This window comes from Gavia stellata, chromosome 2 (genome assembly GCF_030936135.1).
Source record: "Gavia stellata isolate bGavSte3 chromosome 2, bGavSte3.hap2, whole genome shotgun sequence".
In the NCBI taxonomy this organism is placed as follows: Eukaryota; Metazoa; Chordata; class Aves; order Gaviiformes; family Gaviidae; genus Gavia; species Gavia stellata.
Window position 1 is genome coordinate 45,646,810 of NC_082595.1, and position 22,103 is coordinate 45,668,912.

The following is a 22,103-nucleotide window of genomic DNA, read 5'->3' on the forward strand; positions in this document are numbered from 1 at the left end:
TCTGTGATTTTTTGTGATTTAAAATGCTGCTTCCCAGCCTTCATTTCTTGCTCTCCCTTGCCTCTTTAAGACAGCCACCTGGCAGCAGCAGGGGAGGAGGGCTGGAGGTATTGAGTGCAAAGCCTGGTATGCTGCCAAAAGTTTAAAGTAAACAAGCTGAAAGGGGAGAAGAAACCTATTAACTGCTTTCCAGTCTTGAGCTACTTATTGCAAAAATCAGTGAATGGAATAAACAATGGCAAAAGGGATATTAAATACATCACAGTTTTGTGGCTAGATTAGTTATCTAGAGGTTAGCCAGACAGAGAGGGCAGTAAGGAAGCCCAGCTGGCACTCCCAGCTCAGTGGCCATATCCTGGCCCACCAAAGGTGTTTTGGAATTATCTTTCTCACATAGTCCAGCATGAGCAGTTTGTCATATAAAAACCCATTCATATTTCAAATTTTATCTTTATTTATCTATACAATATATAGGTTCAGAAATTATAGTCTTAGAAGGTCTGTTCACATCATATATTGGACAGGAGTCCCTTGAACCCTCTCCTGTGCACCATAACACATGAACTGTAGCTTTCCTTTTCAATAAGACATGGCACTATTTGGCTTTTGAGAGCTTAAACAACAGCAGTAGGATTTCATTAGCATGGGTCTCTACCTGAAAGCCAATAATTGCTATGTCTCCTTGATTTGCTGGCCTGAGCAGGTGACAGAGTGATCAGTCCATGGACTTTGTTGGGTAAACAGCCCATTTTCTTTTCTTCCATTAGCATGCTGTGCACCAGGGTTGCACAGATGAACTCCAACTTTTCTGAACGATTGTTGGAAATAACGGCATTATACCTGCTCTTTCAGTTACATCAAGTGTGGAAAGTTCTTATACCTTAAGAATAGATGAGTTTTTGGATTTGTTGCTATGTGTGAAATGCTTCCATGTGCATTTTCTTCATTTATTTCTTCTACTTAAGGATCAAGTACTAGCTACCCTTGCAGAATGAACACAGGGCTAGAGGAGCTGGGCATGACAATTGTTACAGTATGACTTTGGGTAACATCCATATTACGGAAAGATTCACAAAGGAAGACAAAAATGCCAGCCTAAGAACAAAATCAATGTCAGTAAATGGGAGAATAGGTATAGAGGGTAAACTTGCAATGTACTTCATTCCTCTGCCCCTGACTATTTGAATTATAGACTTAAATTCTTCAAGAGGGATACTGAGGAAGGATTTAATCAATGGGAAGACATTCAGTGAGAACGTCTCATGCAAGTTTCATTACAGAAGATGTCAGAAGTGGATATGGAGGCCAGCATGCTGAAGTAGTTAGCATATACCTATTCACTTTCCCCTGAATGCTTCACCTTTCCACTTTCCACTCCACCTTCCAACCTCTGCCCTTGTATCCCACCTCTGCCTCTTACCGATATTCCCTCCTCCTCATAAAAATTAGTCCGAAGTTCAACCAGTCTAGAACTACTTCTAAGGGGTATCTAAGTCATTCCTGGTCTTTGGGACGAGCTTCAAGAAGTGGGATTGAGACAAGCAAAATTCAACATCTTGAATACATGCAATTTTCACAGCTACCGTTACAGGTTACTATACAGATCTAGTGATGACATGTTATTTTCTAGAACATAATTTCTCTCCAGTTACAGCTCTAACACTGGAGCAACAATGATAGGTTTCCATATGAATTCAACATATGCTCACTTTCTAAGTAAATACTAGCTGAAACCTAAATAAAATACTTACGCTTTAGGATATTTCTTTGCTCTAGCTCTTCAGTTGTAGGCCTCTGGCTAAGTCTCCTGTGAGAACAAAGTAAGTGACTGATTTAAAATCAGATTCAGATAACACATTATGATTTGTAATACAGCTGAAAAGGTGTTTCTCATACGGCCATGCTACTCTTTGCTAGCAGAGGTATTCAACAATGCAGGTAATTTCCAGACACAGTCATAATAATTGTGCATGTAACCACAGTGGCCATTTGTTTTAAAAGAGGTACTATTGCCACTTGAACACATAAATAACCGATACTTACATAGTATTACAGAAATTGTACCAGCAAATTTAAATTCCTCATTTACAAGTACAATTTAATGAAAGAGTTCATAAACCTTTTTTGTCCCCAAGCACCATAATTATGATAAGTTGTGCAATCGTAAGGTTATTCTCAGATATTTTGAATGCAAATCCTATTCATTATTTTTTTAAAAAAACCACAACATAAGCTGTGCGTTCCTCACTGATTTGTATGTACAATACATTTGGGAGTTTTAATTAAAAGTTAATTTTTTTTCATTACCTATATATAACAGCTACCATAAAAAAACCCCAACTGAGATATTAATTTTCTGGTTTGTATAGTGGAGAACGTGGTTGATACTGTCTCTGTGTTTACTAAGCAGGTTCACTTGTTCACTTGAGAAAAGGAGCAACAAAAATTTCAGCAGTAAAATTAATTTTGCAGATGTGTTAAAGATAGATGCCTCTCTGTCCAGCAAGCCACACACAGTTCACTACAGATTATCTTTGGCTGCATGAAACCCATCTCATTCAAACCATGCTTGGACTTTCAGATTTGGTGGGGAGGACCAGCAGGTTTACCCCAAGTGACCAGCGCCCGCTGTAGGAAATCCTGGGCTGGGACCTGACCTGACCCTGACCAAACTATGGGAACAGGTTTCCCATCAAACCTTGATGCTGCCGGGTGCTGACCACCACGGCAGGAATTTTTAAGGAACTGGCCTTCAAACTTGGTTGTGATTTCAGGCACGAGCACAGCCCTGACAGACGTGGATGCTGTCTCCTGCCACCGAAGCAGAGCTGTGCAGGGAGCATGCCAGCTTCCCAGCAGAACCAGCGATGTCCCTGTGCGAGGAGCTCAGGATGGGGCTGGAGCGGCTTCTGCAGTTCAAGCCCCAGAGGGAGCACCAGCAAGCAGGATGTGATCACCAGAGCTGGGATTCGGTAAGGAAAGCGGTGGTAACAACCACGCTGCTTTATTAGCAGAAGAAAAATGACCCTTGGGCTCTACACAATAGATGTACCACTCTTACGGTTAGGGGATGAAATAAATGACTTAGCCAGCCACCCGATTCACAGAGCAACTCAGCTCATCTTCCAAGTGCTGATGCAGGACTGCCGTACTCTGTACTGGCGCAGTACCAGCTGGACTACCCAATAACTGGTATCTCCCACAAACACAGGACATCCTCCAAATCTGCCTGGACAACATTTCTGAGCACAAGAGAAACAAAGACAGGTCTGCAAAAATCCAGACTTGTTGTGGTCTATTCTCAGAGACCATGAAAGCCAAAATTAACATTTATGAGGATTTTTTTCCAAAAAGCTTGTAAAAATGCAAGCGAAAATTAGTCTTTTTTATGCAATGTTCTCACGTCCAGCAAGAGAAAGTAACATACATGCCATAGCAGTTAAACAGCATGAGAAATACATGTCTCAGAGGTGAGCACAGTAAAACACTAAACACTGACCTACAGTGTCAGCCTCCCTCCATTTCTTTCGCTGGAACCAGCACATGAATAATGAAGGAGTTAGAGAGCAGGAGGAGCATGGGGAGGGCCAGGAGGGATGAACACGCACAGACATGCTCTGTGTGTCATGAACTACTACTCCGTCCAAGATGGGGATATACAAGTGCAAGTCCCTGCCAACCAATGTGAGAAAAAGCTTGAATCATGGCACTGATTATTCTGGAGTCACTCTTATTCTCTTCCTCTTTTTTAAAAAAAACAAACAACCCAAAAACCCAGGAGCTCTCAGATTTGTTTCTTGCAGAACAAAAACGCATTACTAACATTTTAAATTTTTTTGAGAAATAAAACCACTGTTTTCCAGGCAGTTGTACCACAAAGATCCTGCACCACACATTGGGCTGCATTTAAAACATGAACCCAGTGTTCTTGATTCTCTTCCTCCACCTCCGCCCAGTGAAACCACATTTACCCTGCCACTGATACCTCACTAGCTTCGTTCCAATCTGATGTCTGATTTCCTGCCTCTCCTCTTCAGATGTACGCTGCAAGATGTTTTTGTCTTCTAATTCTTTCTTAGATGGTCTGTTGCCAAGTTTGATAGCAAGAGTATCCCTGCGACGGATTTTACTTGCCAAAGAGCCTGAGGAAAGGAGGAGAAGGGTAGATTTAGTTCATTCATGCTTAGGTTACAGACACAAACTCTGAGCAAGAACTTTTTAATACCTCCCCAAAGCAGCCTTGTTTCCACATGCAGGAGAGGAATTTTAATTAACATCAAAAGAAAAATAGTTTTAGCTCAGTTCACAACAATAAAAAGCTGAAAGGCTTGGATGAAAAACCTACCAGCCAAATTGATAAAGGAGATTTACAAACATCACTTGTCATCTGTGAAGTGATAGGATAAAAATGACAAATCTACACTTAAGTGTCTTTGAAGTCTGATACATTACAGGTTGGTTTATTTATCTACTTAGTATATTTAGCAACCTGCTGCTCTTTTTCTTCAGCCTTAAATAGTTTAGTCTTGTTCTCTCATCTTTTCTCTCATTCTTTCCATTTTTTTTTCAATCTAATGCCACTTAGTTCTTGTACAGTGCTTTTCATCTTTAACTAATCTGTAAATTAAAACAAAAAATGCAGTTCAGAAAAGTGCTCTGAGTGCTTGTAAAGTAACCCAGGCAGGAACCCCCCGACACTGAAGCAATCTGTTTATTCGTAAAACAAATACAGTAGGGACAAAAGCTGTGCAATTTTGCCAGCGTTAGCTTCAGCCAGCTGTGGAAGGAAGAGTATTTTTCATGGCCTTTAGTCCTTCCCTTGTCCCTTGGTATTCTGACCGAGGGGGCTATATACGTCCTAGGTTGGCCGGTTTTCGTGACATTAGACAGTTTGGTAAGACCACAGGCTCCCAGCTCACTTCTCATAAAACACCGTCCTGCTGTCTGAATACATGAATTTTTGGTTGCTACCACTTTGGATCATATTCAAACCAAACGCACAACTGCAGAAGACTTCAGCCTCTTGAGCTAGCTGGCACTTCACCTTCTGCTGCACCAGTGTCCAAGGAAAAGAAAATGTTCATTTTCCTTCACCCCCCTTCAGTACACAGCACTTTCATGTTCAGGCCCTCTTCACTCAGCACACCGAGGCACCTCCTCCTGAATGGCTGCAGGCAAGGCTCTCAAGTCATGGTTTGACGGTCATTTTATTCTGACATAAGGCCACCCTTCAGCTGGTAGGGGTAGGGTTGCCCTCCCGTCTACCCCTGACAGGTTGCTGCTGCCACCTCTTTTGCTCCAGCAAAAGTGCAACCATGTGGTGAGCTGGATCAGGGAACTGATTCTACTGAAAATCAGCCACCACTGGAAAAACAAATTTAAGTGCTGGCCTAAGGGAAAGAGGAACAGCTGGGAGCTTGGATGAGGCAGAGGGTGGGCAGCACAACCTCCTTCAGCAGCAGCAAGGACTTCTGCCAAATGATATATGGTCATGATATAGCCATGACACCAGATGAAATTTCAGAACTGTAAATTTAGAAGTAATCCACTGTGATCTTCTCTGTCTGCTAAGGTGCTCCAATGCTTAAAACCACCCTGATCAAAGAGGAACCAATGACTTTCAGACAGAGAAACTGCTGACTGATGGTCCTTCTCTGTTGTCCACCCCTGCCTGTTACTTCCACAAGGAACTCTGGGATTTCTAGTGCAATTCAGTTGAAAGCTGCACTGGTGCTTTAACTGTAGAGGTTCATGACATGGGCAAGCCAAGTCAATGGCTTGTTGATGCCCTAACGTGGAGACCTTGTTCCATGCTCATGTTCACCTGAACCTGCTCCTCCCACCTCCACTCTCATCTGTGCAATGCTTGATCTGCTCCCACCATTGCATGGGCCCCAGCAGGTTTCTGATCACAATTGTCTGGGAGAAGCGAGACACTCATTTCTCAGTAGCGGTAAAATATTAAATCACCTAAAACCATCCCATGCAGCCATACCCTCCTCTCTTTACTTCTTACTAGCATGCTCATATAACGCAACGTGCCAAAGGTAGCCGGCAACTTCTGAGCGGGATGGCCTGCCAGAGAACCAGATCCTGGAACAGAATTACCCATGGACTGATACGCTTGCCAGCAGCTCCATCCCAAAGTCTTTGCTCTCCTGAAGGCCACAATTTAATGGAGGCAGCTGCACAAAATCTTGCTGGGTGTAGATGTCTTTGGACTACACTCAACCAGTAAGCTCCAGTTAGAAATCTGGATGCAATCACAGGAGCTTAGTAGGCTCTCTGAGCCAGCCAAGGCCAGACATGTATATTAGATATACCCAAAGGTGGCCACCCATTCCCAGTACACCCTTCTTGTCAGGGGCTTACTTTCAGCACTTGCATTATCATCATCATCATCATCGTCATCATCTGTGTACAGTATCGGTCCGTCAGAGTCCGAGTCGCTGCTGTGGCTCTCTCTGCTACTTTCACTCTCAGGAGGGGCAGCAGTGTCAGAAGCCTCCTCCACTGGTTCAGAGTGTGCCTGGTCAGCTGCCTCTGCTTCTTGGTCTTCTTTGGTAGCCAAGCTATTAATGCAGAAGCAGACATGGCGTCACATTAATGCAAGCAGCACAGAACACAAATGGGAGACAGATTGAATAAGCAAGTGTGAAAACAAAGTTCTGTTACTCTAACTTCTCTCTAAAAACCATACATATATAAAACATATATAAAGCATGCATATGTGTATACGTATCTGTATGTATGTATGTTAGGAAAAAAGATGCAAACAGTCTGGAATAGGACAAGAGGAAATGGCCTCAAGTTGTGTCAGGGGAGGTTTAGATTAGATATTAGGAAAAATTTCTTCACTGAAAGGGTTGTCAGACACTGGAACAGGCTGCCCAGCGAAGTGGTGGAGTCACCATCCCTGGAGGTACTTAAAAGATGTGTGGATGAGGGGCTTAGGGACATGGTTTAGTGGTGGACTTGGCAGTGTTAGGTTAACAGTTGGAATGATAATCTTAAAGGTCTTTTCCAACCTAAATGATTCTATGATTCTACGATTCTATGATTCTATGGAATGACGTGCTGCAAAGCCTGTATAAAGAAAAATCCTAATTCCTTTTTATTTATTGTGGGATGGGATCAACTGTACATAAAAGCTACTAAGAAGATAAAAACAGCTCATAAAGTTGGGGGTGAGAGGAGCAAGTCAGAGAGCGGATGGGAGTGCAAAGCTGCCTCTTCTGGAAGCCTAACTCTGTTTATTGTAAATACAGTTTTACTGCTGTTGAGTCCAAAATGTTCATGTCCATCATGGGTGAACATGGAAATCAGCAGCAGAATGCTCTCTGCCTTTGGAAAATCTTTATGTAACGGAAGGGTAGAGCAAGGGGAGAAGCAGCACAGGAAAGTAATATTGGCACTGAGATACCAGCAAGAATTTAAAGGAAAGTCTCCAGGCCACTGGCACCTAGACTAAACTCTCTTGGGTTGTTATGAAGGATGCTGGTTCTCATGGCAGGGAAAAGACAGATTAATTAGCCAGTTTCTTTTTTGCTGCTAACTATTTTGCTTTTAAAATGTAATTATTACCTCGCTCTTGACTAGATTTTGTAATATCTGAGACTTAGACAAGCTATTAGGCAGTGACAGCCCAACCACCTACTAACTGAAGCCCGAAACTGTCATTTTCTAGTGTGCAAGTAAATTCAGCTATTGAATTGAGAGCTTTAGCAGTGAGATATTTAATGATATCCACCAAAAAAAGTAAAACTCCTTTGTAATTCAGCATAATTTCTTGTTTGCCTTTATGGGAGAGAAATAAAAGTGTTAATCAGCTACTAGCTGAACTGCTGACTGCAGTGGTCACATTAAGCCACGCAACGATGTAGGAGGCAGGTTATGAGCAATGACCTTCTGGTGAAGCGTGAGGCACTGCAGGTGAATGGCTCAAAGACATTGGCAAAGAGCAAATTGTGCTGGGATGCAACACTGCCCTGGGCCTCGAAGAAAATGACACAAACTGTTACCAGCCAGCAGAAGATACAGAAGAGATCCCCACATGCCTACAGTGTCCCTTACGAGAAGAAATGTGGCTTCCTTGGCTGTGGGTCTTACCACTTACCCATGACAGCCATACCGTCTTACCTTTTTGTGTCTTCTCCACTAGCATCTGGACCACTGTCTAGGGCCATACTGCTCAGGCTCTCGTCTGTGCCATCATCAGTCTGGAGAACAGGTTTAGTATCTGATCCAGGGACAGCTAGCCCTGCCACGCAGCTGTCTGACACATCTTGGGCATCTGAGGAGACAGCGGGCTGACCAGCTGCAGCAGGAAAAGGAGGTGGAAGTGGAGGTGGAGGAGGGGCAGCGCTGGGAGGAGGGGGGACAACGAGCTTGCTCGGTTGGTCTGTGTCCTCCGTTTCAGAAATTACTATGGAAGGTTGCTCAGGCTCGGGTTTTTCTGCCTTCGCTTCCAACCTGTTGGCTGTGGCACCTGAGGGGGAAGAAGCAGCCCCATCCGGCGCTGTTCGTGGGGCTGACTGTTTCCCAGGTTTTTTCTTGCCCCTGGGAGTCCCTGATGTGCCCGATTTGCTGGAAGTCTCCTTAGAGGCTTTGGGATGAGATGATATGGACGAAGGAGATGGTGATGAAGAGGACTTGGAGACTGGTGGTTTTTTTGCATGAGAGGAACTGGCTAAAATAAGAAAAGATAAAGCATTTTACTATCTTGCAACTGTATGATTTTTGCACTGTTCTTTCTGCATGGATTGACGTGTGCTGATACTTAAAAAATGAAAAAATTACCCTTGATACTTCTACAATCCTTCATAAATATGCTTGAGACAAGTAAATGTTGCAATTCAAATTTCACCTTTGAGGCGGGAAAAACGGAAACGGTGAATACTTGCCCAAGAACAGTGGAGGGGATCAACCTCACAAATGGGTGAGAGTTTTATTCTAGCATTCTGCATTGGCCCATTACAATTTGCCTGGACATCATCTAAAAAGTCCACTACTTATTCCAAATGTGTTTAGTGCCCTATTTAAAAAAATTGCTACCAGACAGAGAAAACTGCCTGACCTTTTCTATTATGTGAATTTTTGGTCTGAGCACTAGGAGAACACCATGATTTTCCTTCTGCTTTTCAAGGAACACCACAGGACCATTATGGATATCAGTTAATTACCTTTCACAATGTTATTGCAAGTGGTGTGCTCCTAGTTAATAGCAAGCAGCAGAGGACAGCAAAACAAGATGTACTTTCAGGTCCAGCTGGGCATGTCCATGAAACAGAGGCAGAAACTACTGATCTCACTCTGCACAAATGATCTCCAGAAGGCAGGAGGCACTGAAGGCCTCCTGTATATACTGGAGGTCTCCATCTTACCAGTGACCAACCCAGGTAGCCTTGAAAATGTAGTGACACAAGGTTCTGACACTAGCTGTACAAGCTGGCCAGTGATGTTGCTGTTTAATCCTGTGATACTATATTGAAGAATATATGTATCAATGCCCAAGTTTGCAAGAGATTTCAGCTAGCCTGCATGCCCATGTGCAATCCAGTCACATTTCTGATTGCTGTGTTTATACACCCATCATCTGGACTGGGAGCTTCAGACTTCTGACTTTCGTTTAAAAGCAATAAAAATGGCAACCGTCTTAGTGATTCAGTCCTTTTCATCAAAATGCATCCAACTCAAACACTTCTGCTGTGGTAAAAATGCATTAACCTCAAAAGAACAAATGAAAGCATTATAAAGCTACACAGAAGCCTTGCGGCTAAGCTTACCGAGTGAAACAGAAAGCTGTAATAGAAATCTGCTGAAAGGCCTACTTTACTTATAAGCATTTAAATAAAAACAAAACCTCAGCAGATTAGGATAGAACCAAAATACAGATACTGGTCATAATAAGCTCACAATATAAAAATAGCTTTCACAGTGGACTGTTCTCAGTCTCAAAGAAGATGGAAAATAATTCAGGACACACATTATACTGTTCCCTTCTGTAGCTGAATGTTATGGTTTATAAACATTTAGAGTGCTGTGAGGCTTTCAGTACATATGGAAAAATCTGCAGAAACTCATGACTTCAGGTAAATCACTGTCCCTCTTTGTGCTGTGAGGTAAGTGTAAAGGGCACAGTACAGAATCTACTGATACTACACTAATCATCCGCATCAACTACAAATCACTGACTTAACTTACTAGCAAATCAAAAGGAAGCAAAGAAATGGTATAGGCAGCAGTTTGTAATTGCAGTGGAAATAGATGGTGGCTCCAACCTGCATATTATTTAGCAGAAACCTTACTGAGTAAGTGGATGGAAGTAAGAAAGGGCTCTGGTTCTGATCCAGCTAAGCACTGAAACACAAGCTGGGGGTCAAAAGAACCAGTTACATGCTTACACTTAAGAACACCAGCATAATACTAATACACAGCCACACTATAATTGCTGCTGGGAAAATGTCAAAAGATGTTTCCATTGAAAAAACCCTTACATTATTCTCAGAACCTTTCTGGACCTGCAATCAGATACAGCAACTTGAAAGATTTCTCCCAGGGAAAATCCCCCCTAGACTTTCATGTGGGTCAAAAGTGCTATTGCTATTGTTGCTTTTGACTGGGCTGGCTGACAATTTTCTGTCATGCCTCTTTTTCAGTAGAAGATTTGAATTTTGTTTAAATGAAAAATTTCAAGGCTGTTACTTCCATTTTGGCACATGTCCATGCTTACATTTAATTTCCTCCTTCTCCCAACTCCACTATTTCAGTTTGGAAACCTCCTGTGGTGCCCTCAGGAGAGCCATGGCTGAGCTCTTACCTATATTCCTCTTCTCCTTCATGGGACTGGATCACTCGCTGCATCATGTGTTCGCTTTCACAGGGATCAGATAAACCTCCTGTACAAAATACTGCTCCCAATCAGCTCTACTTATTAAGTATTGCCCTACTTCAAATGAACACAATGTACCTAATGTTGCAAGAAATTACCAATAGAACATGTACTATTTTATATAAGGGATATATTGATTTATTTTATACCCACATGGTCTCAAGCGTTGCATAAAATTTCAGCAAGGCTACTGAAAGGCAAATCCGGAATCTGAATGTATTTTAATTTAAGGACTGAGATACCTGAGAGCTTGTTACCAACCATTGGTCCAAACATTTCTTTATGTGATGGGTTGTTTTACTTCTGAAAGGTCTGCTGTTATAAGGTTCCTTCACCTGTGAAGAACTGACTTTGCCAGCTGAATGTGAAATACAAGCAGCAAATTCTGGGTTTTCAAAATATTATTCTTGTGGTTGTCTGATGTAGTAGGAACAGTTAATACCAAGTTAATGGATATTTTATGGCAAAGTTATTATTGTAACTCTAGCAGTCTTGCAATGTTTTCAAACAGTCCTCTTCTGTGTGCTTCAAATACAAAACGTGCCAAAATGTACAAGCTATGAAGAGGTATACTTGGAGAGAAAACTGGAGGGACTGAAGGGCTTTGAAAAGATTTGATTTTTCATGTAGGCAATGATGAAGTTGCAACAAGAAGTCCAAAGGCAATCAAGGGAGACTTCAGGGCCTTGGGATGACTGGTTAAGGGATCAGGAGCACAAGTAGTGTTCTCCTCTATCCTTCCAGTTGCAGGGAATGATGAGGGAAGAAACAGGAAGAGCCAGCAGATCAATACCTGGCTATGAGCCTGGTGTCACCAGCAGAATTTTGGGTTTTTTGATCATGGGTCAGTCTACAGGACACCAGGCCTGCTGGCAATAGACAGGGTACACCTGTCTCAAAGCAGGAAAAGGATCTTTGCACAGGAGTCAGCAGGGCTCACTGAAAGACCTTTAAACTAGATTTGACAGGGGAAAGGGATAAAACCAGGCTCAGCAGAGATAATCCTGGGGGCATCACACCAATATTTGAGGGACAGTGTGCTTGCGAGGTCCTTTGGTCTGCTGTCTCAGTGGAGGGGGAAGGTTATGGAGAGGCTCATCTTGAGGGCGCTCACGGGACACGTGCAGGATAACCAAGGGATCAGGCCCAGCCAGCACGGGTTCATGAAGGGCAGGTCCTGCTTGACCAACCTGATCTCCTTCTATGACCAGGTGACCCGCCTAGTGGATGAGGGGAAGGCTGTTGATGTTGTCTACCTGGACTTCAGCAAAGCCTTGGAACTTGAGGGCCAGGCTAACGAGGACGTGGACGAAAGTCCATCTGCGGGGCTGCCTAGGGCGAGACAGCCTGCCCCACGCATCACAACCACCTCTACCAAGGCAAAAAGGAGGGTGGTTGTTGTAGGTCATTCCCTCCTGAGGGGAACGGAGGGCCCAATATGCCGGCCTGACCCGACCCACAGGGAAGTCTGCTGCCTCCCTGGGGCCCGGGTGAGGGAGGTCATGAGGAAACTCCCCAGTCTGGTACGGCCCACCGATTACTACCCGCTGGTAGTTTTGCAGGTTGGCAGCGAGGAGATAGAGCAAAGAAGCGTGAAAGGGATGAAGAAGGACTTTAAGGCGCTGGGGAGACTGATTGACGGATCGGGTGCGCAGGTGGTGTTTTCTGCAATCCCTTCAGTGGCGGGGAGGAACACTGAAAGGAATAAGAAAGCAAACATGGTCAACGCGTGGCTCAGAGACTGGTGCCACCAGAGGAATTTTGGATTCTTTGACCATGGGGTGGTCTCCGTGGCACCGGGCCTGCTGAGTGCAGACGGTGTCCAGCTGTCCCCAAGGGGGAAAAGAATCCTTGCCCGTAAGTTGGCAAACCTCATCAGGAGGGCTTTAAACTAGACTCGAAGGGGGAAGGGGATGAAGCCAGGCTACCCAGAGGTGAGCCTAGGGGAGACGTGCCATTGCCGGGGACAAGACCGATAGCCCAGCTCAAGTGCATCTACTCCAATGCACGCAGCATGGGCGGCAAGCAGGAGGACCTGGAAGCCATCGTGCGGCGGGCCAGCTATGATGTGGTCGCCATCACAGAAACATGGTGGGACGACTCGCATGGCTGGAGTGCTGCGATGGAGGGCTATAAGCTCTTCAGGAGGGACAGACAAGGAAGGAGAGGCGGTGGGGTGGCTCTGTACGTCAAGGAGTGCTTTGATTGTATAGAGCTGGATGATTGTCACGACGGGGTTGAATGCTTATGGGCAAGGATGAGGGGGAAGGCCAACAAGCCGGATATCCTGCTGGGGGTCTGTTATAGACCACCCGACCAGGGCGTAGAAGCTGATGAAGCGTTCTACAAGCGACTGGCAGAAGTCTCACAGTCGCAAGCCCTTGCTCTTGTGGGGGACTTCAACTTACCGGATGTCTGCTGGAAGTACAACACAGCTAAGAGGAAACAGTCCCGGAGGTTCCTCGAGTGTGTCGAAGATAACTTCCTGACGCAGCTGGTAAGCGAGCCTACAAGGGAAGGTGCCCTGCTTGACCTGCTGTTTACGAACAGAGAGGGTCTGGTGGGAGAAGTGAAGGTCGGAGGCCGTCTTGGGCTTAGCGACCATGAAATGATAGAGTTTTCAATATTTAGCCAAGTAAGGAGGCGGGTGAGCAATACCGCTACCATGGACTTCCGGAGGGCAGACTTTGCCCTGTTCAGGACACTGGTCGGGAGGGTCCCTTGGGAGACGGTCCTGAAGGGCAAAGGGGCCCAGGAAGGCTGGACCCTCTTCAAGAAGGAAATCTTGAAGGCGCAGGAGCAGGCAGTGCCCATGTGCCGTAAGAAGAGCCGGCGGGGAAGATGGCCGGCCTGGCTGAACAAGGAGCTTATGCTGAGGCTCGGGGAAAAAAAGAGAACTTACCACCTCTGGAAAAAGGGGCAGGCAAGTGAAGAAGAATACAAGGACCTCGTTAGGTCATGCAGGGAGGGAATTAGGAAGGCGAAAGCCCAGCTAGAGGTCAACCTGGCCACGGTCGTGAGGGACAACAAAAAAAGCTTCTATAAATACATTAACAACAAAAAGAGGGCCAAGGAGGATCTCCATCCTCTACTGGATGCGGCGGGGAACATTGTCACGAAGGATGAGGAAAAGGCTGAGGTACTTAATGCCTTCTTTGCCTCAGTCTTTAACAGCCACACCAGGTATCCTCAGGGTATCCGTCCCCCTGAGCTGGATGACAGGGATGGAGGGCAAAATAGGCTCCCCATGATCCAGGAGGAAGCAGTTAACGACCTGCTACGCCACCTGGACACTCATAAGTCTATGGGGCCTGATGGCATCCACCCAAGGGTGCTGAGGGAGCTGGTGGAGGAGCTTGCCAAGCCGCTCTCCATCATTTATCAACAGTCCTGGTCAACGGGGGAGGTCCTGGATGACTGGAGGCTTGCCAACGTGACGCCCATCTACAAGAAGGGCCGGAAGGAGGATCCGGGGAACTACAGGCCTGTCAGCCTGACCTCGGTGCCGGGGAAGGTTATGGAGAGGCTCATCTTGAGGGCGCTCACGGGACACGTGCAGGATAACCAAGGGATCAGGCCCAGCCAGCACGGGTTCATGAAGGGCAGGTCCTGCTTGACCAACCTGATCTCCTTCTATGACCAGGTGACCCGCCTAGTGGATGAGGGGAAGGCTGTTGATGTTGTCTACCTGGACTTCAGCAAAGCCTTTGACACTGTTCCCCACAGTATTCTCCTAGAGAAGCTGGCGGCCCGTGGTTTAGACAGGTACACTCTTCGCTGGGTAAAAAACTGGCTGGATGGCCAAGCCCAGAGAGTTGTGGTGAATGGGGTGAAATCCAGCTGGCGGCCAGTCACAAGCGGAGTCCCCCAGGGCTCAGTTTTGGGACTGGTCTTGTTTAATGTCTTCATTGATGATCTGGATGAGGGGATAGAGTGCTCCCTCAGCAAGTTTGCAGACGACACGAAGTTGGGAGGGAGTGTTGATCTGCTTGAGGGTAGGAAGGCTCTGCAGAGGGATCTGGACAGGCTGGATCGATGGGCTGAGGCCAACCGGATGAAGTTCAATAAGGCCAAGTGCCGGGTCCTGCACTTTGGCCACAACAACGCCAGGCAACGCTACAGGCTTGGGGATGAGTGGCTGGAAAGTTCCCCCGCGGAAAAGGACCTGGGGGTGTTGATCGACAGCCGGCTGAATATGAGCCAGCAGTGTGCCCAGGTGGCCAAGAAGGCCAACGGCATCCTGGCTTGTATCAGAAATGGTGTGGCCAGCAGGAGCAGGGAGGTGATCATGCCTCTGTACTCGGCTCTGGTGAGGCCGCACCTCGAATACTGTGTTCAGTTTTGGGCCCCTCACTACAAGAAGGACATAGAGGTGCTGGAGCGTGTCCAGAGAAGGGCGACGAAGCTGGTGAGGGGTCTGGAACACAAGTCTTATGAGGAGCGGCTGAGGGAGCTGGGGTTGTTTAGCCTGGAGAAGAGGAGGCTGAGGGGAGACCTTATCGCTCTCTACAACTACCTGAAAGGGGGTTGCAGAGAGGTGGGTGTTGGTCTCTTCTCCCAAGTGACTAGTGACAGGACTAGAGGAAATGGCCTCAAGTTGCGCCAGGGGAGGTTCAGGCTAGATATTAGGAAAAAGTTCTTTACTGAAAGAGTAGTGAAACATTGGAATAGGCTGCCCAGGGAGGTGGTAGAGTCACCCTCCCTGGAGGTATTCAAGGAGCGTGTGGATGTGGCATTGCGGGATGTAGCTTGATGGACATGGTGCTGTGTGGTGTTGGGTGGGTTGTGGCTTGTTGTTGTTGTTGTGTGGCGTGGGTTTTGTGGTTTTTCTTTTTGTGTTTTTTTTTTTTTTGGTGGGTTTTTGTGGTTTTTTTTTTTTTTTTTTTTTTTTTTCCCCCAGCTTGGACTCGATGATCTTACAGGTCTTTTCCAACCGTACTGATTCTGTGATTCTGTGATTCTGTGAGGTAGGGGATGGAGATCCATGCAGCAGCAAAGAGGTAAGGGTTATTGATGTGTTAGAAACCACAGAAGTGCCTGAGAATGGTCACACAGGAATTAGGGCTTCTCCCATCAAAAAGGTGGCGGGATCAATAGCCCAACTGAAGTGCAGCTACATGAAGTGCAATAGACCTACATGAAGTGCACACAGCATGGGCAACAAACAGGAGGAGCTGGAAGCCATTGTGCAGCAGGAAAACTAAGATATAGTTGCCATCATGGAAACACGGTGGGATGACTCACACAACTGGAGTGTGGCAATGGATGGCTATAAACTCTTCAGAAGGGACAGGCAAGGAAGGAGAGGTGGTGGGGTAGCCCTGTATGTTAGGGAGTGTTTTGATTGTCTAGAGCTTAATGATGGTGATGATAGGGTTGAGTGTTTACGGGTAAGAATCAGGGGGAAGGCCAACAAGGCAGGTATCATGGTGGGAGTCTGTTATAGACCACCCAATCAGGATGAAGAGGCAGATGAAATATTCTTTAAGCAGCTGGGAGAAGTCTCACAATTGCTGGCCCTTGTTCTTGTGGGGGACTTCAACTTACCAGATGTCTGCTGGAAATACAAGACAGCAGAGAGGAAACAGTCTAGGAGGTTCCTGGAGTGTGTGGAAGATAACTTCCTGACACAGCTGGTGAGTGAGCCAACTAGGGAAGGCATCCCGCTGGACCTGTTATTTGTGAACAGAGAAGGACTTGTGGGGGATGTGATGGTTGGAGGCTGTCTTGGGCATAGCGATCACAAAATGATAAGAGTTTTCAATTCTGGGTAAAGTAAGGAGGGGGGTCAGCAGAACTGCTACTTGGACTTCCAGAGGGCAGACTCTGGCCTGGAGACTGGTTGACAGAGTCCCTTGGGAGGCAGTCCTGAAGGGCAAAGGAGTCCAGGAAGGCTGGACATTCTTCAAGAAGGAAGTCTTAAAGGTGCAGGAGCAGGCAGTCCCCATGTGCAAAAAGATGAGCCAGCAGGGAAGAAGACCAGCCTGGCTGAACAGAAAGCTTTGGCTGGAACTCAGGAAAAAAAGGAGAGTTTATGACTGTGCTGGTTTTGGCTGGGGTGGAGTTAATTTTCTTCATAGTAGCTAGTATGGGGCTGTGTTTTGGATTTGTGCTGGAAACAGTGTTGATAGCACAGGGATGTTTTAGTTCTTGCTGAGCAGTGCTTACACAGAGTCAAGGCCTTTTCTGCTCCTCACACCGCCCCATCCACGAGTAAGCTGGGGGTGCACAAGAAGTTGGGATGGAACACAGCTGGGACAGCTGACTCCAACTGACCAAAGGGACATTCCATACCATATGGTGTCATGCTCAGCATATAAAGCTGGGGGAAGAAGAAGGAAGGGGGGGACATTCGGAGTAATGGCATTTGTCTTCCCAAGTAACCGTTACGCGTGATGGAGCCCTGCTTTCCCGGAGATGGCTGAACACCTGCCTGCCGATGGGAAGTAGCGAATGAATTCCTTGCTTTGCTTTGCTTGCCTGCACGGCTTTGGCTCTACCTATTAAACTGTCTTTATCTCAACCCATGAGTTTTCTCACTTTTACTCTTCCAATTCTCTCCCCCATCCCACCTGGGGGGCAGTGAGCGAGCGGCTGTGTGGTGCTTAGTTGCCAGCTGGGGTTAAACCATGACAATGACCTTTGGCAGAAGAGGCAGGCAACTCAGGAGGACTACAAAGATGTTGTGAGGTTATGCAGGGAGAAAATTAGAAGGGCTAAAGCCCAACTAGAACTTAATCTGCCTACTGCTGTAAAAGACAATAAAAAATATTTCTATAAACACATTTGCAACAAAAGAAGGGCTAAGGAGAATTTACATCTTTTATTGGATGCAAGGGGAAATACAGTGACAAAGGTTGAGGAAAAGGCTGCTGTACTTAATGCCTTCTTTGCCTCAGTCTTTATTAGTAATACCAGTTGTTCTCCCAGTATCCAGCCCCCTGAACTGGAAGACAGGGATGGGGAGCAGAATGAAGACCCCACATTCCAAGGGGAAATGGTTAGCGACCTGCTACACCACTTAGACACCCACAAGTCTATGGGACAGGATGGGATCCACCCAAGGGGACTGAAGGAGCTGGCAGAAGTGCTCACCAAGCCACTTTCTGTCATTTATCAGCAGTCCTGGCTAACCAGGGAGGTCCCAGTTGACTGGAAGCTAGCAAATGTGACACCCATCTACAAGAAGGGCCGGAAGAAGGATCCAGGGAACTGTCAGTCTGACCTCAGTGCTGGGGAAGGTTATGGAGCAGATCACCTTGAGCGCCATCACACGGCACATACAGGACAACCAGGCGATCAGGCCCAGCCAGCGTGGGTTTATGAAAGGCAGGTCCTGCTTGACTAACATGATCTCCTTCTATGACCAGGTGACCTGCTTAGAGGATGAGGGAAAGGCTGTGGATGTTGTCTGCCTGGACTTTAGTAAAGCCTTTGACACTGTCTCCCACAGTATTCTCCTGGAGAAACTGGCTGCTTATGGCTTGGACAGGTGTGTGCTTCGCTAGGTAAAAAACTGGCTGGATGGCCGGGCCCAAAGACTTGTGGTGAACGGAGTTAAATCCGGTTGGCGGCTGGTCACAGGCGGTTTTCTGCAGGGCTCAGTATTTGGGCCAGTTCTGTTTAGTATCTTTATCAATGATCTGGATGAGGGGATCGAGTGCTCCCTCAGTAAATTTACAGATGACACCAAGTTGGGTGGGAGTGTTGGTCTGCTCGAGGGTCGGAAGGCGCTGCAGAGGGATCTGGACAGGCTGGATCGATGGGCCAAGGCCAACTGTATGAGGTACAACAAGACTAAGTGCCAGGTCCTGCACTTGGGTCACAACAACCCCAGGGAACGCTACAGGCTTGGGGAAGGGTGGCTGGAAAGCAGATAAGGACCTGGGGTGTTGGTCAACAGCCAGCTGAGTATGAGCCAGCAGTGCGCCCAGGTGGCCAAGAAGGCCAATAGCATCCTGGCCTGTATCAGAAATAGCATGGCCAGCAGGAGTAGGGAAGTGATTGTTCCCCTGTACTCAGCCCTGGTGAGGCCGCACCTCGAATACTGTGTTCAGTTTTGGGCCCCTCACTACAAGGAGGACATTGAGGTGCTGGAGCTTGTCCAAAGAAGAGCAACGAGCTGGTGAAGGGTCTAGAGCATAAGCCTTATGAGGAGCGGCTGATGGAACTGGGGTTGTTTAGCCTGGAGTAAAGGAGGCTGAGGGGAGACCTCATCACTCTCTACAATTACCTGAAAGGGGGTTGCAGAGAGGTGGGTGTTGGCCTCTTCTCTCAAGTGACAAGTGCTAGAACAAGAGGAAATGGCCTCAAGTTGCACCAGAAGAGGCTTAGATTGGATATTAGGAAAAATTTCTTCACCAAAAGGGTTGTCAGGCATTGGAACAGGCTGCCAAGGGACATAGTTTAGTGGTGGACTTGGCAGTGTTTGGTTAACGGTTGGACTTGATCATCTTAAAGGTCTTTTCCAACCTAAACCATTCCACGATTCTATGAAAGACTGACAGAGAATTGAAAACACAAGGCTTGTATAAGTTGGCCAATGCATATATACAGTCCATTCATCACAATACTGCTTGTGTTCAAATTATATTTGGATGTTTTCATTTTGGTGATTGTCTAAATTACAACCATTCAAACTCGAGATCAGTACCTTAAGAACAGCTACCTATAATCTTTAATCTAGCATCACTGCTGAATTTTGGTTTGAAAGTGTAGTGATAAACACATCTGCTATGTGTCTGATGATGGATGTTTTCCATTTCCAGTGCGTATTTAGAATCACAGTAAGCCATCAACCAGCTCAGGGAAACCTGGCCATTTCTAAGGAGCTATAATTTTTTTTTTTTTCAGCTAAAACAACTGCTACTCAACAGCCTTTAAAGATGGCTTCGTGGTTTTATCCTTCACCTCTTTGAGAGCTTGTAATCTTGTCAAATTAATCAGAATAGTTGATATTTCCAGCAGAAAGTTACAGCACTACCAAGGTAGTTTTACTTTGGAGCAACTCATATATTTGATTTCAGAAGTCACCTTTTTCCCTGCTGATTCTTCAGCAGTCCTCTGTGTCATTTTGTTGCCAGCATTCACACTTTAGCGGGGAATTCAATAAAGTCTCTGATGTGCTTGGTGTTGTACGTATGTTCATTAAACAGCGAAGTGATTTGTCCACTGTCTGGGGTGTCTGCCGACAGCAGAACCAGAACTCAGTGGGAAGCTAGCTAGAAACATCCATGGCATGCTCTTTAGTAACGCTGCTATATACGAAGGCAGAAGTTATTGTAAGACCAAGCCAAGCACCCCCCATGCACATGCACCCACTGTAACTGCCTCTGCCTGTGCAGTACTCACCAGCTTCTCGATTTGCACTGTGACTTGTTGGCTTGGGTGGTGGGAGAGGAGGCTGCTTAGCAGGAGCCTTTCCCTTTTTTTTAGCATGAGGTGCTTCATTACTCTTATGGCTGGTGGTGGTGGAAGCAGCAATAGCATTTTTTGGTGGTAGCGGAGCTTTTTTAGATTTAGGCTTAGGCTTGGGTAGTGGTGGAGCATGGGATGCCGGTATTTCTGGGCAGTGATCAGTAGTGCTCTCTATGGATAAGAAAGTGAACAGAAGCCAACTGACACAGACATATGCCATGTACATTCAACAGCAAGCCTGACAACAATGACTACTTGTTGCTGCTTGAGCTCTTGGGAATCAGGAGAGACTTCTTCATCTTGTGCCTCTTATTGAAGTATTATCTCAGAAAAAAATTACCATATGTCTCAATTCAAGTCCTTCTCATGGAAGATTTTTGCCTGGCACTTGTCTCAGCCTCATCTATTCTAGATCTCCAAGGATCATCCTTAAAGTTCAGTATCTCCAACTAGACTGCTGGCTGCAAACTAAACAAGGGAAATGCCATTTACTCCTCTAACAAATTCCCTCGGCTTCTTTCCAGCCCTCTGACATCAACAGGCTATAAAACTCATATTCATGTGAATCTGAATGTGAACAGAGCCATTCTCTCAGCCACGGGTTCAAATATGGCTATGAAGCTGAAATTTTCCCCTGAAGCAACCCATTCTCTTAAGCTGCAGACTGCTTGCTCATAGCAACTTTATTTCGGGTATCTTCCCCGGGGTATTTCTACTCTTCAGAAAGAGATGAAGCTAAACCAAATAGGATTATCATTTGCCATGAGAACGCTCTCCTCTCCTGCAAGCTCTTTGGTTACTGTTCCGAGACTGCACTTTCAAGAATCTGCAGTTCCTTAGTCAACAGGAATTTGGACTGTATCTACATTGTGTTGTGCAATAGGAATGGCTCTGTAGAGTGAAAGAGGTAGCACTGGGGACCCAGTGTCCACAATATGCATTTCAGAAGACTTGACTTTGGACTAGCTTCAGACTAGTTCTGTAGATCGCATGCTCAGTAGTGGTGGGAGCACAAGTTCCTGAATGCATCTTTTGGCATAGTTTCATCCAAAAGAAACCTGGCTTCTGTGCTCTGCAAACCAAAGAAGGGTAAGAGGGGATGACCAGGAAATTCACTTCAAAAGTGCACGCCTAATGCCAAGTGTAATGTTAATGTAGCTGAGCCATTTATAGTCAACATAAAATTTTGCAACATAATCGCTATGGTTGTAGGACTAGCTGTTCCCAGATGGGAACAGTTAAAGTTCCCAGGTGGGAATCTTTATCTATTCAATTACACCAACTCTGTGCCCATTCGGTCTCAAGATAGCCTTCCCAAACCTTCCAGAAAAAGGATGTTATAAAAGCAAGAGCATATCATCAGAATCATATGGGCTTTATTTGCATGTTAGTAAGAACTACAGTAGTCAGGGAAGAAAGGAGCCAAGCAAATATTGCAAGGACTTCTAACAGTCTCTTTTATCACTCAAGAGGAAACCAATTCATTTCTTGCAGTCTGTTCCTATTAGAGCCTCATTCTTCAACACATTAAATGGCTGTTCCTGGATCTCCTGTCCGCTCCCTGCTCTCTTTTCCTCCCCGTGTAAAAGATTCCCAAGAGACAAGCAGCACCTTTTCATTTTAAGATTAGTAGATGAAAAACAAATAATGTGTTGGACAACAATGACATTCTTCACCTCAGAAATAAAGCCTTTTCAACCTCTGGCTTAAGGCTTGTTAACATGAACCTAAAGCATCCCTTGCAGTTATTAAAAGCAACATGCACACATACGTCTCTTCATGAACTGAAGGAATT

At 45.8% G+C, this 22,103-nt stretch overlaps 1 protein-coding gene across 2 annotated transcripts in view; it reads right to left on the reverse strand.

Annotated features, from left to right (window-relative positions):
• The window catches only part of PHACTR2 (phosphatase and actin regulator 2), a 153,418-nt gene that overhangs the window by 16,979 nt on the left and 114,336 nt on the right, over positions 1-22,103 (reverse strand). Inside the window, exons 5-9 of one of the 2 annotated variants that reach the window (XM_059832297.1) lie at positions 20,243-20,479; positions 8,140-8,689; positions 6,373-6,572; positions 3,986-4,142; positions 1,752-1,807 (exon numbers count right to left, since the gene is read on the reverse strand). In XM_059832297.1, coding sequence (XP_059688280.1) covers positions 1,752-1,807; positions 3,986-4,142; positions 6,373-6,572; positions 8,140-8,689; positions 20,243-20,479 — 1,200 coding nt within the window. The remainder of the gene's footprint in view (positions 1-1,751; positions 1,808-3,985; positions 4,143-6,372; positions 6,573-8,139; positions 8,690-20,242; positions 20,480-22,103) is intronic. The other variant, XM_059832304.1, reaches the window with a different exon arrangement.